The sequence below is a fragment of the Capsella rubella genome, unplaced genomic scaffold, assembly GCF_000375325.1.
Source record: "Capsella rubella cultivar Monte Gargano unplaced genomic scaffold, Caprub1_0 scaffold_3, whole genome shotgun sequence".
NCBI lineage: Eukaryota > Viridiplantae > Streptophyta > Magnoliopsida > Brassicales > Brassicaceae > Capsella > Capsella rubella.
Window position 1 is genome coordinate 6,167,964 of NW_006238921.1, and position 16,869 is coordinate 6,184,832.

Below are 16,869 nucleotides of genomic sequence, written 5' to 3' on the forward strand. Positions count from 1 at the left end.
GTTTTTTTACTTTACTACTTGTTCTTTCTTTTCTTCACTATATTTTTAGTCTTACACAATAGCGTGAAAACCAAGTTACATTCTACTTTTTAGGTCAAATATATATTCATTGTCAGGTAACCTTTTTCATGACCATATGGACTGAGAGACCATGATGTTTACAACAATCAAATGTGATTTCCAATTGACATCCAGTGTTTCTAGCTATAATGAATGGTAATATAAACTTTTTAAACTATAATCACTCATATTCGCCAAGTATTAATAAAAAAAAGTAGTGAAAAATATATTGCAAAAAAAAAAAAATATTTAATCGTATTTCTTTTGGTGGTTCTCTCTATGTAGATTCTATTAAATAAATAGGACAGAACAAGTAAAAGGAAAAAGTGAGGGGTTCGATGAAGTGTAAATCTAAGATTCTGATCTCACTCTCATCCAAAAAGAAGATCCCTTGCCTTGCGATCAAGGAGATTGGTCTTTCTTTTTTTCTCACGCATCTACGATCATCTCTCTTTCTACTTCTACACTTTGTGAACTGATCTCGATTACCAGAAAATAACATATACATCTCATGTTCTTTTTAACACAACTATATACATAATTACATATACATACATAAGCTCAGCTTCAGCTTTCAAAATCTGCCATTGTATTTTTGAACCTGCCACTCATCACCATATGTCTGGCGTTTACATTACATATGTACATCTTCCACATTGGAACTTGTCCAAAGATTTATATATCCTAGCTAATATGAAATTTGCAAAATGGGTATTGGGTTAGATCGAAACCCTAGAATTGTAAAAGAGACTTGTTTGTAGATAATTTTTGACAAATGCCTTGTTGTGGCCTTGTGGGGACTTGGGAGTCATTAACTGATTCTTGAACAAGAATGAACATTTTTTAAAAACCAGAAGCTCAAGAACGTGTGTCTCACTATCCTCATCTACATTGGTCAGTCTTTCGTTCTCTTTATGTTGTGTGTGTCTATACCCAAGTCACGTTAATCTATTGTTTTTTAATCCAATATAGCGCTTTCTAAAGTTGTATCTTGTACCATATTTCGATTGGTAGAAGATGCATGTAGATATTAACATATTAAGATATTAAGAACTTAGCGAAAATTCAAGAAGGCTCATGTACTATATAGTTTATTTCCAAATCCCCACATGTACTTAAACAGAGCATAAAAGAAAGCTAAACAAAATCAATTTTCAAAGAAGGGAACTTGATGCTATATGGTAAGGAACCGAGACCAAACAGGGAAGATAGAGACAGTGAGAAAACATAGCAATCCCAGAATGTATCTGAATCTTCTTGAACATATCTCCCCTCACCATATAGACGCAAGCCACTTTATTTTCTCCGTCGGCACAACACATGATAAGTGTCTTGTCAAAGATGAAGTACCTAATGCCACAAATCTTATAAACTAGCTTCGGCAAGTTGGTTGTTGGCAAAGTCATCAAGTTGATCCACACGGCATCCTCCTCTCTGTCGATATTCGTCTTCGTTTCCCAAATCTCAATCTTACCAGTTTCGAAGCATTGCCTGAACAAGGATAGCCGATCTTCCTTGAAAACAGAGAGGACAACTTCACTTCTATCAAAGTCCACCGGACAAGGCAGGAGACAAAAGGGTTTGAATATCTCCTTGGAGAAATCAAAGATTCGGATGTAAAACTCACGAGTCTCGCCATTAAAAGAAAGCCAGTAGAGATTCCCGTTCACGGACAAAGGAGGATCCCTGGAGGGCCACTGCTCATAAGGGGCATCATCAATATACCTCAACGTGCGGGAAGAACACTCGTAGATGGCAAGTCTTTTGTAACCTACCTCGAGACCGGGTCTGACTCTACGGTATCGAAAAAAATATCCCAAGATTTTGTAACCCATTTCGGGCCTGCTACTGTCGTATCCTACTCCGACAAATTTGAAACGTTTCTTTTTGTAATCGAACCATGCAACCTGTCTCAACCACGGATTCCAAACCGCAATACCGTGCCTGAAAAAGTTACGAAATAACAACCCATCGCAAGCCGTGATGGTTGTATCTTCCATCTCCGTAGGCTGACATGGAAAATCATAGGGTAGCTCTTGCAGCCCTATTGTTCCCCTCGGATCGATTTCTATCGAGTACATCTTCTTCGATTCGGTCAGGAAGATGAATTGAGGACGGGCACAAGCCAAGTGGTTGTTTACGAACCTCTTGTCGTTGAAAAGACCGTTCCACTGTTTACATACTGTCCTGAACCGAACAAGAGATCGAGGTGGGAGCCGAGACAGTATCTCTTCCTCCACATCCCAAGGTAACTTGACCGACGCCATCAGGTGTTCTGTTTTACAATTCCTTTTTTTCATGGTGAAACTGTTTTTATTATTTTAGCTTCTTTAATGATCGAATTATATCTATATATATATTGGAGATTTTGTCCCAATGACAAGAGGAAGTAATTTTTTTTCATTTTTTTTGGTTCAATTGTTTTTATACTTTTAGCTGATTAAAAAAAATGTCTGCAATTTGCTTACAGGTCTGGACTTTAAAGATCATAATAAAATTCTACTAGATATTGCCAACGGCATTGAGCAGATGAGTAAACAATCAAAGCTGACAATGATTAATTGGATGCTGCTACAACACAAGAACATTGATACGAAGAGTTTTGATAAATTCTCAATAACCAGAACAGAGCATAACTAAATATATACATCTCAACGATCTCTCATCCCTGCATAAGAAGAATCTCGTAGATATCTGTCCTAATGTTCAGTTCCTTGTCCCGCATCACTTCTTGTAAATCTGACATCTCTTTCACCGTAAGGACTGAGCTCAGCTTCCTAAACCCATCCAGCCATAGTTTTTTCGACCTGCCATGCCATGCCACATTATGTTATGAATTAGTTCTCGATAGTATAAGAAATCTGGTGAAAGAAATTTGTGGTTATATGCTTCTACCATGGGCATGCATTTATAGCTCTGAAGTATATCCTTCTAGCTGCTGATGGATTGTGTGCGATGTCCATCTCATATGCAATGTAGCAACGCCATAGAATGACCGAGTTTTTTAGTGTATCTTGTGCAAATGCCCTTTCAAACAATCCACGGATTCTGTGTGAGGACCCTCCTTTACTCAACTCATAAGAAAGTGCAAATAGCCAAACAACGGCAGATGAACTCCTGCATGATTAACATATTAAAACTAGTTTAGCATCAATACGTAAATCTACCTTGTTCTAGGAGGAAGACCATAAACATGTAACTGTTCAGCTTTAACCATTCAAGCTAAGCATCCATATCTAAATTAGGCAGTTCTCGTGAGATAAGAGGGTTTATTTTTAACAGGTTTGTGAAAAATCTTACTTGCGGGAGTAGTCATCAAACATCATTCTCAGTCTATGGGATGTCATACGGCGATTACAGATGTCCACCAAAGCTCGATAAAGCTCCGGATTGAGAGGATACTGCTGCAGTCCTTCTGATATGGGCTTCCAAAGTTGTGACAAAGTTAGATCGTCCTGGTGTCTCTGAAGCATTCTCACATAATAATTGAACAAGAGCTCGAGTTGATGGCTTTGACTTTTTCTTCCTGGAAAATTCATAATAGCCCAAAATCAGATAAACGGTGCTTGCATGATACACACTTTTAAGTTATTGTACATGGAAAACATTTCTGATGCAGTCATGTATACTAGTTGGAAATCAGTAAGAGAACCCCAAGGGATATTGATCATGGAAATAACCTGGAAGAACAGAACTGAACATGTGCTCTAGGATCTCAACAGCGGCAGAAAGATCATTTGTTAACTCCTCAAATAGAGCTGCCGAACTAACAAGAGCTGCTGATTGATCATCAGTGACACCATGAGACCATGCGGATTGTATCTTCTTAAGCTTCTCTCTGAACCCTTGGCGTGCTCTAAGGATTTGCATGCTTGAAGACTGGGAAGTATAAGGAACATAAGCTAGACCACTTCCCAGGTAGCACAAAATGTGCATAGCACGAGATGATGATTCTGTATCCTTAGCTCTGAGGCTACTATTTGCTATTTCTGATTCAGCATACCATAAACATAGCAACGAAGCGTTATACTGTAATTCCTGCAATCATAGGTAAAATAAAATTAGCATCGCTTTTGCAAGAAATCCAACGGAAACGCGGAAATTGGGCTGATGTTTCTCTGCACAAGTGCACCAAAAAAAAAAAGTCAAATAAGAAAGCCTATTCGAACTATATCCACTAGGCCATGCTTCCCTATATATTACCCAGAAGGGTCTGTCCTATACAAATAGCTCTACTATGATCCGTCCATGAGATATTACCCTGTGCAAGCTCAAGTGGCAGGGCACCAGTTTCCGGTACCCATAAGTGAATCTTTGATTCAGCAATTAACACAAAACCATGGTAACTGATCTAGAAAGAAAAAAAAGGTGGAAACATGAAACGTTGTATCATATGCTAACAACATAACCAAAACATCTGAAACTAACCTTAGGGAGGCCACAGATAGAAGTCAGTGCCATGTCAAAGACTCGTCTTGCATGTTTCATATTTCCAGAAGCAGCTTCTCGCTGTGCATAAACTCCACAGAGTAGTAGATCCTGTTCATAGAGAAGGAATCAGTTCAGGTTAACTAAAGAAAAAAACAGACCCCTCCAACAAATTGGAATGGGGCGTACCTGCCGGTCACTTTTCAAGAGACGTTTGGCCAAAGCTTGGCATGGAGTAGTTGCTGCGTCACATGTATTCATATTTGTTACAAAAAGCTCTTCTGCAACAAGGACAGCTTCTTCCAGAATGTAGTTTCGCGGAAAAACATTTAGACAAAGTAAGATGGCATTACGGAGAAACTTCATCATCTCAGTCCGCATAGATATGTCGCAGCTGCCACCTAAAAGAGATCCCAAGCTGAAACCGTTGGTGCTATCTGATTTCGACAAACATTCATGTACACTTCTCAAGTTTTCTAACATAGAATCTGACAATGTTTCAAGGCTACTTATTTTCTCACTCCACGACAAACTGTTGCTAGAAGTCCATGGAGGAATATGTGCACCGAAGAAATCAATAAACTGGTATACCAGAGATAGTCGGGCCTCATCTGAACGTAAGGAAAATAGATATCCATTTATATCTTCATATAGTACAACACTTGAAAGTTGCTCTTCATCTTCTCCCTCGCCCATTTCATCAACACTGGAGAATTCACCTATTAACGGATGATGCACGGTTAACCTCATCATGCATGTTTACTGTTTTTAAGATAAAAGTGTAAGCCAATCCTATCAAACATATCTACAGAGACTGAACTTTATCAACTAATATGGCTCTGGAATGACAGAAAAGGCTGAGCGACTAGTCCTACATGGACAAAAGCTCACCCAATAGACACATTTAGACCTTTATATGATCCAAGAAAAAAGATGAACAAAACCATATAGAGATAATGATGGTAAAGGTAGTGATATACCAGCTTTCCGAGTAGGCATCCATTGACTGAGATCTCGAGAAACCTCTTCTTCAAACCATTTAACCCAAGTTGATGTATCTTTGACCTCATCACTGGCCGCTGCATTGACATTAATGCCCAATGATTTTAGCATAGCTTCAGTATCATCTTCAGGTTTGCTATTTTCGTCATCCATTTCCTCATCCAGACTCTCTCGAGCAACATCAACCTCTACAGTGTTAGCGGAAGCAATACTATCTCCATTTCTACCTGAGACCTGTTCTGTCCAACCTGTCCAACCACCTACGTCATTGTCATCAGAGGATTCTTCTTTCAGAATCTTATGCCTGTTTTCCTCCTCTTTCTCCAGCCACAGTGACCATCCAAAAGCTCCTTCTTCTCCAACTCGAGCACCATTACTGCTCCAAAAGTGCTCAAACAGTCTTAATTTACTTTGTTCAGTAAGCAACAAAGATGGACAAAAGATGCTAAATTCCAGTTCAGCTTGAAATAACGCTGTGGCCAACTCCTGGTAACCAGCCTGCCATTCAAACCTGCAGAGACTAACTAGCATATCGACTAGAACGAGTTCCTGCTGGATGGCAGCAGAATCCAATGGTTCAGATGTTGTATCCACCTGCATAATCAAATAAATAAAATTAGACCTTAACAATGTCAAACTGCAAATAATACGATAATCAACTATGTCAGCGATTAAAGAAAGTAAAGAGACACCAGAAATAGAACTAAGTGAGGGGAATAAAACAGATGGACTCGAAATGACTTGTGACAGTAAACAGATAAGTATTAAAGTGATTCATCAACCCTTAATCAGTTAGCACTAAAAAATAAGAACCTGCCTATGGCGCTTGTTGCAAGCAGAAGAAAGAGCCTGGATTGCATAAGAGTACATTTTCCTCACTTCCGAAACTTTGAATCTGGAGAACTCCCCTTGAACAACACATAAAAACTCCCTCCATAACTTGTAGCTAGCGGAATTCTGCATAAGTGCCTTTTCCCACCTGCTGATTAATGCATCGGCGTTGTCTCTGCTTCGGTATGCCTTGAGAAGTGCAAGCAACAGTTCTTCACTATCTGGATTAAGTTCAAAAGCCTTCTCAAGTATACTAATCTTCTTCTCTAAAGTCTGCAGGCGAACTCCTTTCTGAGATTGCATACTTGAAACCTTGTCTTGAAAGTTAGCAAATGCTAGCCATGCCTTTTCATCATGGGGACGCTCCCTCGTCATTTTGTTAAACTCTCGCGTTTTATCCAGCACGTCATCCTCCCATGATGCTCCCATCGTTGAGTCCTTTGATAGAACATCTTCCTCGTCACTTTCTTGAACAGCCTCACCTTCCTCCAGTGGAATGAAATGATCAAAGTTGGAATCCACAGCTTCCCTTGAAGCAGATAAACGAATCCGCTTGAAATTCTTGTTGCGTTCCATGGCAGCATGTTTTGCATACCAATATCGGGTATCAGACTTAGCTCTTCCCTCCAAAGAATCAATATCAATCTCTGTGTCAAGCATAGAACTACGCCGATTCCGCAAATAAAACCTCAGAGAACCTGTCCCAGAAACTCTTTGAGAATTGTCAAGTTTATAACGAGGAACATTCATCCTGCATTGTAAAAAACGGAAGCAGATTCTTTTCAGTATCCACCATAGACTTAAACACGCATTGCACAGAACACGAAATCAAACCAGCCATAACAAGAGAGGTATGAAAATAATAAGCAAAGTACCTGTAGATGGAACCATAAACCAGATTATCTGGATCAGGACGAGTGTCCAAGTAATAATCCTTGACAGGCTTCGAATAGTATTCATCAGAGTCCCTAACTGATGATTTCTTAGAACGAGATTCATCAGGCGCAGTACCACCACTCTTCCGCTTCTTCTTTTTGTCCCCCTTCCTCTTCCCCTTGTCGTCATCAGACTCCCAGGACGCTTCTTCTTCAACCAGATTGTAAACCTTAGGCTGATTAGCTTCAAAAGTATACCCATCAGGATCTCCTTCTTCATCTTCGTCTTCGTCGACCACGGATACGGAAGGAGCGGTCGAAGCGCCGGCGTTGATGACGGAGAGATCCGTCGTGAAGCTGGCGTTGCGGAGCCATTGAGGAGTACTGGAAATAGCTGAGATGGATTTCGGCGAAGTAGGAAGGACGGGGAACAATCCACCTGTAGTTACCGGAGCTCCGTCGCCGGCCTCTGGTGTATTCGACATCTTCATCTACCGGGAAAAAAAAACGCACCGCGCTATATTATTTTATATGCAAAGGTTCGTGAAATAGGCCTATATATTGGGCCTATAGTATGGGCTCGAATAATTTGTAAGTTTTACTCTTTTCTACTGAGCCCTATATATGTATACTGCATGTTGAAATAATTGAAAACTCGACAATATAAAGTTTAGAATATATAAATTTGTGAAATGAGAAATAAAATATTTAAATAAGCAAATAATAAGAAACATATGACAAAAACAATGTAAAAGAATTAGATTTTAAAACGAAAAAGATGGTTAGATAATTACAGTTTCAGCTATACAAAGAAATTGTTCAAAATCCATACAATTTTCATAACAGGAAGAAGTAATCTAAAACTTTATATAATCGAGTAAGATACTTAGTAGTAGACCAGATGTTACGAATAACCTACGAATACTGACTGCATAGTATACATAACTTGTTTGTTTGAGGTTTTGGTGCTAAGTTCAAGGCGTTGGAATGAGTTCGTTCTTTGGCGCTTCCATTGGGAGGTTATGGTCGGTCATTTGCCTGTAGGTGAAGCTGTTCCTCGTGAATGTTCACGTGTAAGAGCTGAAAATGTTTCTGACCTTGTTGTATATTAGTTGTATATGTGTGACTATTGATCATTTGGTATCAGCATTTTGTTTCACTCGTAGCTTGTGAACTATAGTCCCTTATTCAATTTTCATTTTTGCCAAATGCTTTCGAGATCAGCTTATCTATATGTTTGTAGCCGGTGACATTTATATAATGCAATGTGTGTGTGGATTGCTATTGTTTTTGCAGTCATATGCTATTTTGTTTTACAATATATGGTTTGGCTGGGTTGGTTTCAGTTAAACTCTTTCTACTTATAGTATTATCAATATAAATATAATTCCAAGAAAAAAGAAAACAAAAACAAGTAGTTCCCGTCGAATGGTCTAAAGTAAAACCTTATTAGTTAAATACCAAGCACATGATAAAGTCATTCAACAGACAATATTTCTCTTGTGTTCCACAAGGCGTTTCCAATACTTGGTGATATCCTCCAATGACATCTTTGTAGTCTTCACTTCAACTTCATCACCACTAACAGCTGCTGCCGCAGCTATATGCGCGATTCGGCTAGGAAGCCCTTCAATCTCTTTTAGTACTTGAATGATATGTGTGATGAGTCTATCTGCGAGGCCTCGGCTAAAGTCTTCTCTGATCACAACTCTTAGTACAGCAATGTGTTGCGCATCTGCAGGCATGGTGTAAGCTGGTATGATCCACCCAAATTTTCTCAGAGACTCTGCGATCTCAAACACCGTATGTTTGCTACTGTCTTTGAGAGAGAATGCCACTAGTGGCACGCCGATATCTTTAGAGAGAATGTGGAACTTCCCTGTCATCTCTATCCCTTCTCTCAGCCTCCTCGCGTTGTCCATGCAGTTTTCCATTATGTTCTTGTATCCCTAATTTTATTTCCAAGAAGGATCATTTAATAAAACAAGATGTCATCTAGACAAGAATAAGATGAAAGTATGAAACTGTTATGTAAGATATGCAAGGGAACAAGTACCTCAAAGCCTAGTCGGATAAACTGGTAGTACTGAGCAATGATTTGACTGGACCCTGCAAAAAAATAGAATCGAGTTTTACTTTAAAGTAACTGTGATGATGATCAATTGATTGGCCAAGAAAATGGTTACAAACCTTTCGAGAAGTTGAGAGTGAAAGTGGGTTGATCTGCTCCTAAGTAGTTGATGTGAAAGACAAGGTCCTCTGGCAAATCATCTTTTGTTCTCCAGACAATCCAACCAACTCCTGCATACACAAGTCCATACTTATGGCCACTGACATTGATGCTCTTCACCCATGGAAGTCTAAAGTCCCATTCAAGATCAGGGTAGAGGAAAGGAGCAATGAATCCCCCACTAGCTGCATCAACGTGAATAGGAGTTTCCCAACCAGTCTCTGCGTTTTTCTCAGCTAAGAGATCGTTCAATAGCTTCACATCCTCAAACTCTCCGGTAAGTGTTGATCCTAGAATTGCTGCAACACAGATTGTGTTCTCATCCACCATCTCTACAGCTTTAGCTGGGTCCATCACGTAATAGTCTTCATTTAGTTTCACCTCTTTGAGCTCTACCTCAAAGTATCTTGCAAATTTCTCCCAGCACACCTGCCCGGATGAAAAAACATACACACAAGCTTAAAATGTCTTTATATTTTGAAGAAACGGATCAATAACCAAAGCAGATTTGAGATGTTGGAAGGATGGGAAGAAGTTCATTGAGACCTGAACATTAGCTCCAGTTACAATGTTAGGCTTATCAGTAGGTAGACCCTGAGCTCTTCTCCTCTGTTGCCATTTCCTTTTGAAAGCTAAACCGGCAAGCATTATAGCCTCTGATGAACCAACAGTTCCACAGCCAATAGCAGCCTCGTCTTCTCCAACGGGAGCATGGAATAAGTTAGCTATCATATTTACACACCGGTTCTGAACACGAGAGAATAAAGCCAAATAAAAATGTATTAGAATTGAGAAACAGTCTTGACTAAATATAGAAAAGGAAAGCTGATGGGGAGAGAGAAGAACCTGGAGTTCAGTAGTGACAGGATATTCATCCATGTCAACATAGTTTTTATTCACAGAATCCATGATGAGTTTGTCACACTCAGGTTCCATCCAAGTTGTGACAAAGGAAGCTAGGTTAAGCCTGGGATTGCCATCAAGCATCAACTCATCATTGATCACTTGATAAGCAGCGTCTTTCGGCATGGAATTGTCCGGCATCTTAAACCTGTTTTAATATATGCAAACAAAAAACATAACTGTAAATATTGTAACATAGAAAGAATGAAAAAGACTAAAATGAGAAAGAATCCAGAAAAATGCAGAGAGAGAGAGAGGAACCTGGGAACAACAGCACGGACATATCTGGAAGCAAAAGTGGAATGCAAATGCTCTTCGGAGTCAGAGTTGGTTGCGAGCACCATTGTTGTGTGTTTGAGTTATGCTGTAATGTTTGAGAGATCAGAAGAGGAAAAATAAATGTCAGAAAAAATATAAAGAAGGTTAAAAAGTTACACTCTCTTAACTAATTTAAGACATTCATATAACTGACTCCCTTCTTTCTGTTCCCTTTGACCCTCTCTTCCCCTTGAATTGTGCTTTAAAAAAAACTCTTTGTCCTTAAATAACTAAACAGAGAACAACATCATATAAACAGAGCCGCATATTATCCATCGAAATTATAGAATAATCAATCAATCTCTCGCTATAGACTTGTCTTACATTGAATGCCCCCAAGAGACATATATACTACACCAAAACATACTATGAGGCACGATTAGAACAGCCTATATACTTGTTGAGAGAGCAAAAAGGGATCCACAAAGATACATCTATTTCAATATAGATTCATGTTTATCTCCTATATGTATATTCATTGAGATATTTGGGAATCTAGAAAGATGCTAATATTAGTTGCATTAAAGAAAAAAAAGAAGAAGAAAGATGCTTATATCATCAGATGAAAAGACAAGAAACATTTTTCTTTCTCAGAGTCAATACATATATAGTCTCGTTCTCTCCGGAAGTCAAAACTCTCACAGTATTACGCACCACCAAAAAAAATTGCATAAACGGAGAGCGCCCTCGCAGAGTCAGAAATCTTAAGCGGTACATACACGAGAGCCAATAGTGCCCATAAAGCCTCTCACCAAAATCCCAATTCATATATCCGGGGAGAATAAAAGAAGAATCTTCAGGGGGGATCACGATCAGCTCTGATACTGCTCCTTCACGGCTCTTGCTGCGGCACTAAACCATCCTGCTGCAGCCATTGCACCTGGATCTGGAACCGTTGCAAGAATCTCTGCAGATACATAGCTTGATCTCCCAGCCTGTGTTACACCCATCTCATCCATCATCTCCAAATGAAACCATTTAACATAACAATTGCATACCGAAATGGTAAGCTAAACTCACCTGTGCTTGCATCTGTATGGTTGATTCCGCTCCTGCAGTTGCTGCTTCAGCTGACAGAATGAAAGCAGCTATCGGATCTTCTCCTGCACTCAGCTTCTGTTCTTATCAAAAACAAAATCTCATTACTACTTGCAAGTCGCAATATCTAAATCTTCAGTGTGAAAAGAAAGTGAGCTGCTCTTTTTCACCTCCTCAAGGACTTGTGAAGCTGGGATGAGAGCATCTAGCATTGTTCGGTAGCCTGCAGTTGCTCCACCATACTTGCTGACTGAAGTGATTGATGATTTGAGTGCTTCAGACCCTGATTCAAAATAACGTTTACTATCAAAACAAGCCTGTGCCTTTTCGAATACTAACTAACCACATATCAGCGAGCATGATCTCACAGTGTTTAGGAGTGATATCTGACTGAGCCTTAGCTTTTAGCTCCGCGTATGCTGCCTTGCAGAGGAGATGGTAACTGTTTCCACAAGAGAACCCAGAATGTCACTGTACTAATAAATGCCAACAGCATGGGCTGACTATAACGAAGATAACATGAAATCATTTCTAAACTTACATTATTCCGCTTGTCCCCCCCATGGCTCTTCTGACTGATGAACCAATCTCATTAACTGTCTCTGCAGCATCATTGAGTGGATAACTAGAAACAAAAAGAGTCATGTTTCAAATATATTTGTCAACAAGCTTTGTGAAGAACTCAACATAAAGAGAGGTATATGTGGCAGTGAGAGTAACAAATAGACTCACTAATTTTTCATGTCCTCCAGAATAGCTGTTGCACCCCTGTACATCTATACAATTGATGCAGGGCCATTTAAATAATATTAAATGAACAAAATATAAGTATGCACAATGGCAACATCTAAAAACAAGACTTACTGTTGATCCACAATCACCATCGCCAACTTTTCCATCCCATTCGTTCAAACTATCCTTTAGACTAATGATCACAGTTGCTGCTGCTTGAATAGCTGCCTCAAGGATTCGACCTTCTTTGCTCAGCTCATGAGGTCGGCTTTGAGACTGTTATTGACAAGTTTTCATGAAATTTACCAAAAACATTTGTCACCAACCCTTGCAACCTCTACAAAATCTATCTTTATCAAACTTGTAATGCAAACCTCGGCTTTTACCGATAGAGAAGGAGGAACAGGAACATGAATCTTTGGTGGTGGCCTGTTGCCTGCAACGTAGCACAAAATCTTTGTATCTAAAACTATATTCCAAAGAAATAAATCATGGAAATCGTAAACAGCTTAAATCTTACGAACCATCACTGCCCACAGGCCAATTTGGAGCCTTGGTTGGAGCATCCAATCGGTCTAAAATTGACTGGTCAGCCTTCATGATTGAAATAGAGAATCCTGGGAGAGGACGCATCGTTAGAATAACAACAGGAGTATGTACCAATTAACTAAACGAAGGATCTACAAATCTCACCTGCCATATCAAGAGAAGTCATAAAAAAGCCTGTATACACCCTATCAACAGCAAGTCCGAATTCCAACTGCAGTTTAGGGACTGCCTTTCCAGTAGCAATCATAAGTTCCATTAAAGGGGTGCCTCCCAAGCTGCAAAATTGAGAAGGAGTAACTAAGTTCTCTGTTAACAACCATATACACAGAAATCACCATCTAGTTGAACACAATTGATATCATAGGAGAATCACTTGGTCCAGTTAAATAGAGTGATAGACGTATATCAATTTATATAGAAAAAACATTGACTGTGTCTTACCCGTTAACCATGAGAACCACTCTGTTACCACGAGTAATTGGAACATAATTGGTCTCCTGCAGAAATGGAAGAATAATCGGATCTCTATGACAATGGAAACAATAAAATACCATAAAGATAGCACAAATTAAGTACATACAGGATTAAGTATCTGCTTAAGAACATGGGAAACCACCACATCCACAGGTTGAACGTCTACCACCGCAGCACCAGGTTCTCCATGCTGAGAGACAGGTTGAAATGAGATGTCAAAGTACGAACCAAAACACTGAAAGAGACTGAATTTGTGTGCAAAGTCGAAAATACAAGAAAGCAACATACAATTCCAAGCCCGAGTTCCATCTTTTCTGCGCCAAGACGATCTGATGTAACCTGTCCAGGAAGCGTACAGACGGATAATGCAACACCCATGGTACCAATCATCTCGGATGCACATTTTGCCTCAGCCGCAACTTTTTCTAGAGAAAGACCAGCCTCTGCTGCAGCACCCGCAACCTGTCCTTAGTAGAAGCAAATTAAATAAACTGATGCTTGAAGCTTTATGTTAAGAACTTCGTATTGATTCTAAGCTCGTGAAAACAATACAAACAAATCAATCCGTAGCAGCCCAAGGTCTCAGACATCACAATTTGAAAAGATAGAGTAACAATAATAATATCAACTATCAGCAAATGCAACGAAACAAACTGGTTTAGAGTGTGATTAGAGAAAGGATGGAAAGGGAGAGAAAACCTTATGGACAAGAACTGTTCCTGCTAACCCTCTGCGTCCAGCAATACCACGTGGCGGGGGTAATGCGCAATCCTCTCCAACAATGACCGTCTACAAAACAGATCCTATCATTCTGTCTGGCTAAAGAACTGTGAAAAAGTAGTAACGAGCATTACCTCAACTTTGTAACCTTCAGATTTTGCTTGTTCAGCAGCCAAACCAAAGTTCAAGCGATCACCAGTATAATTCTGTCAAAAGATTTGATGGGGAAACTAGATTAATAAAAAACACAAAGACAAGATTCTATTGTTCCTCGCAACAATAAAACTGTATGAATGCGTCTCTCTTTCCCACTCTAACTACCTTGACTATCAAGAGACATCCCTCAGTACCAGTTACAGCTCGAATTCCCTGGCATTGGGGAAAAAATTATCACTCAATGGAAATAAACAGAAGAAAAAATATAGAAAATCCCATTGGAATACTCACGGCAAGGATGGAATCAACTGGTGGGGAGGCAAAGACATCTCCGCAGATAGCTGCTGTTAGCATACCTTCTCCAACGTACCCAGCATGTGCAGGCTCATGCCCACTCCCTCCACCTGCATACAAAAGCAGCATTGCTCAAGAGAATTTCAAAATCCAAAACCAACCCCATAACATCAGGTCACAAAAACTCCCACCTGATATAATGGCAACCTTATCATATTTTTCAGCCGCGACATCAGCTCGTAATACCACCTTAACCTCAGGAAATCCATCCAAATACTGCAGTCCAGGATAAGTCTCGACGAGACCCTCGATGAACTCAGTTACAACATCTGCACAATGGAAACCCTTCTTTTTTCTCTTAATGCACAAGTCCCAAACCGCTAGTTCTACGCTAAGAATATGTAAACTACAACCTAAGCCAAGGAAATCAAGACATCGTGTTGACCATGCAACAAACACAACGGTGACGGAGTAGCATTTCAAGGATCGTGAACAAAAATTAAGAGGGGAAATGTGGTGAAATCGACCACAGCGGAATATAAGAGCAAGAAACAGGCAATGCAATTAAGCAAAAGGATTTCGCAAACAGTAACACACAATCGGGAAAGATGACATAGGTCAACAGTTGGCAAGAGCACAATTCTAATCGACCTAAGTCTACGCAGAAGAAAAAAACAACGCCACCGAACAGAACAGAGGATGCGACGAACAGATAAACGCAGAGAAAACGAAGAAGAAGAGCACGAACCGCTGGGGTTGTTGATGAATTTCTTGGCCGCGAAAACCATGATTCTGAAGTATGAATCGATCAGAAACTGAGAATCGGAGAAGCTCGAATGTAAGAGGAGATGATTGTAGAGGAAGGTTTAAGGCAATCCAGAGAGAAATGAGAGAGAGAGAGAGAGTCAACAACAAGAGTAACGCGTGAGAGAGAAGAGAAAGGAAGAAAGCAAGAAGAAGAGAGACGCAAATGGAGAGTTTGTTCCGTACGAGAAAACCCAAAGTTAAAAAATTATAAACGAATGTTGCAGAAGAGTTGTAATATTGGACTTGCAGGCCCAATATTAGAAGTGGATAAGATTATAGATTTGTGACGAATTTGTAATATTACTTTATTGGCATAGATTTATTACCTAATTACACTCTTAATGGTCACTGTGTGGTGACACGTGATACACGTACGTTATCGTGTGCTACGAGCGCGCCTGTGCCGTTTCGCTGCGTGTTTGTATTGGTCTATTCGATGATACATAAAATTTATTTTGTTCTAAAAATTAAAAAATTGAATATATTTAGAATTTGTGTTAGAGTTTATGTTATTTCTAAATCCTTTTTTTTTGTTATAGTCAACTTTTAAGTATTGATTTGCTTCTAAATTCGATGTGATTTTCATTTGCCTCTATTTCCATAGTTTCGTCTTTCTTTTTTTCCTTTTTTTTTGGACAAGTTTCGTCTTTCTATATTTTATTTTGAAACTATTTTTTCTATTTAGATTTCTAATCAACTCTTATCCAAAACTAACTTTCCATGTATTTGATCTAACCCATATTTCATCTCACCCCGTGATGTGAACGATAAAGAAAAAAAAAAGAAGATAAGCAGAAAACTAACTTTCCAGGGATCATGGTCCATTCATTCTTGATAAACTTAATATGTATATTTGGTAGTTTTAAAACTTATCCTAAATGATATTTTTAGCCTGCAACTCTGCATACTATTTTACATTAATTTTCTTTTTCTAGTTTAGAGTCAATATTTTTTCATTGCCTAAACTAACATCTCGACCCCAAAAAAAAAAAAGTGTCGTAACATTTTCAACTTTTTAATCTAATTAGTACTTAAGTTCTACAAGTAAGCTTATCTAAAAGTATTTTAAATAATAATTACCTTATCTATTTGAACACTTGTCGAAGTGTTACAGAATATGTATCGTATTTTAATTACTTCTAGATTTCGTTAAAGAGATAAGGTAACCTTTAATTAAGTCAAACGTATTTAAATCTTAGAGAAACTGATGAGTATTGTAGGCAAAAGTAAAAAGAGAACTGATGAGAACCTAAAAGATTAGCCATAGAGGAAAATTATATTTTCATGTCGTATATAGTTTTTATAAAAGCCAAACAACAAAAAGAACTAATAGTTATTGCCATGGATTAGCCATAGAGGATATATATTTTCACTCGGAGTTGGGTTTTCTATTTGATCGACCGGCGATATTGGATATATTGCTTGTATGAAAAAGCTCACTTTAACATAGCA

General features: G+C 38.9%; 4 protein-coding genes across 5 annotated transcripts; all 4 read right to left on the minus strand.

Moving 5' to 3' along the window:
• Window positions 1–1,214: 1,214 nt before the first annotated feature.
• LOC17891097 (F-box protein At3g17710) lies at window positions 1,215–2,327 on the minus strand. Its single transcript, XM_006299817.1, has one exon. The coding sequence runs from the start codon at window positions 2,325–2,327 to the stop codon at window positions 1,215–1,217; it is 1,113 nt and encodes a 370-aa protein (XP_006299879.1).
• Window positions 2,328–2,544: 217 nt separating this feature from the next.
• LOC17891659 (protein NRDE2 homolog) lies at window positions 2,545–7,694 on the minus strand. Its single transcript, XM_006296797.2, has 9 exons — window positions 7,197–7,694; window positions 6,304–7,072; window positions 5,469–6,084; window positions 4,678–5,207; window positions 4,489–4,599; window positions 3,741–4,098; window positions 3,361–3,586; window positions 2,956–3,177; window positions 2,545–2,867 (listed from the first exon to the last, which is right to left on the minus strand). The coding sequence occupies exons 1-9, from the start codon at window positions 7,685–7,687 to the stop codon at window positions 2,723–2,725; spliced, it is 3,468 nt and encodes a 1,155-aa protein (XP_006296859.1). The 5' UTR covers window positions 7,688–7,694; the 3' UTR covers window positions 2,545–2,722.
• Window positions 7,695–8,677: 983 nt separating this feature from the next.
• LOC17893083 (glutamate decarboxylase 5) lies at window positions 8,678–10,673 on the minus strand. Its single transcript, XM_006299322.1, has 6 exons — window positions 10,591–10,673; window positions 10,273–10,477; window positions 9,973–10,173; window positions 9,387–9,855; window positions 9,253–9,305; window positions 8,678–9,145 (listed from the first exon to the last, which is right to left on the minus strand). The coding sequence occupies exons 1-6, from the start codon at window positions 10,671–10,673 to the stop codon at window positions 8,678–8,680; spliced, it is 1,479 nt and encodes a 492-aa protein (XP_006299384.1).
• Window positions 10,674–11,177: 504 nt separating this feature from the next.
• Window positions 11,178–15,585, minus strand: LOC17892333 (putative 3,4-dihydroxy-2-butanone kinase). Of its 2 annotated transcripts, none has more exons than XM_023786088.1 (19): window positions 15,359–15,585; window positions 14,802–14,939; window positions 14,608–14,720; window positions 14,482–14,529; window positions 14,295–14,366; window positions 14,140–14,229; window positions 13,729–13,902; window positions 13,547–13,630; window positions 13,408–13,463; window positions 13,111–13,241; window positions 12,942–13,034; window positions 12,804–12,853; window positions 12,550–12,693; window positions 12,418–12,461; window positions 12,227–12,310; window positions 12,054–12,127; window positions 11,856–11,968; window positions 11,668–11,763; window positions 11,178–11,582 (listed from the first exon to the last, which is right to left on the minus strand). In XM_023786088.1, the coding sequence occupies exons 1-19, from the start codon at window positions 15,396–15,398 to the stop codon at window positions 11,460–11,462; spliced, it is 1,767 nt and encodes a 588-aa protein (XP_023641856.1). In that variant the 5' UTR covers window positions 15,399–15,585; the 3' UTR covers window positions 11,178–11,459. The 2 variants fall into 2 exon arrangements, with proteins under 2 accessions (XP_023641856.1, XP_006297281.1); XM_006297219.2 differs by having other exon boundaries at window positions 12,792–12,853.
• Window positions 15,586–16,869: the final 1,284 nt, after the last annotated feature.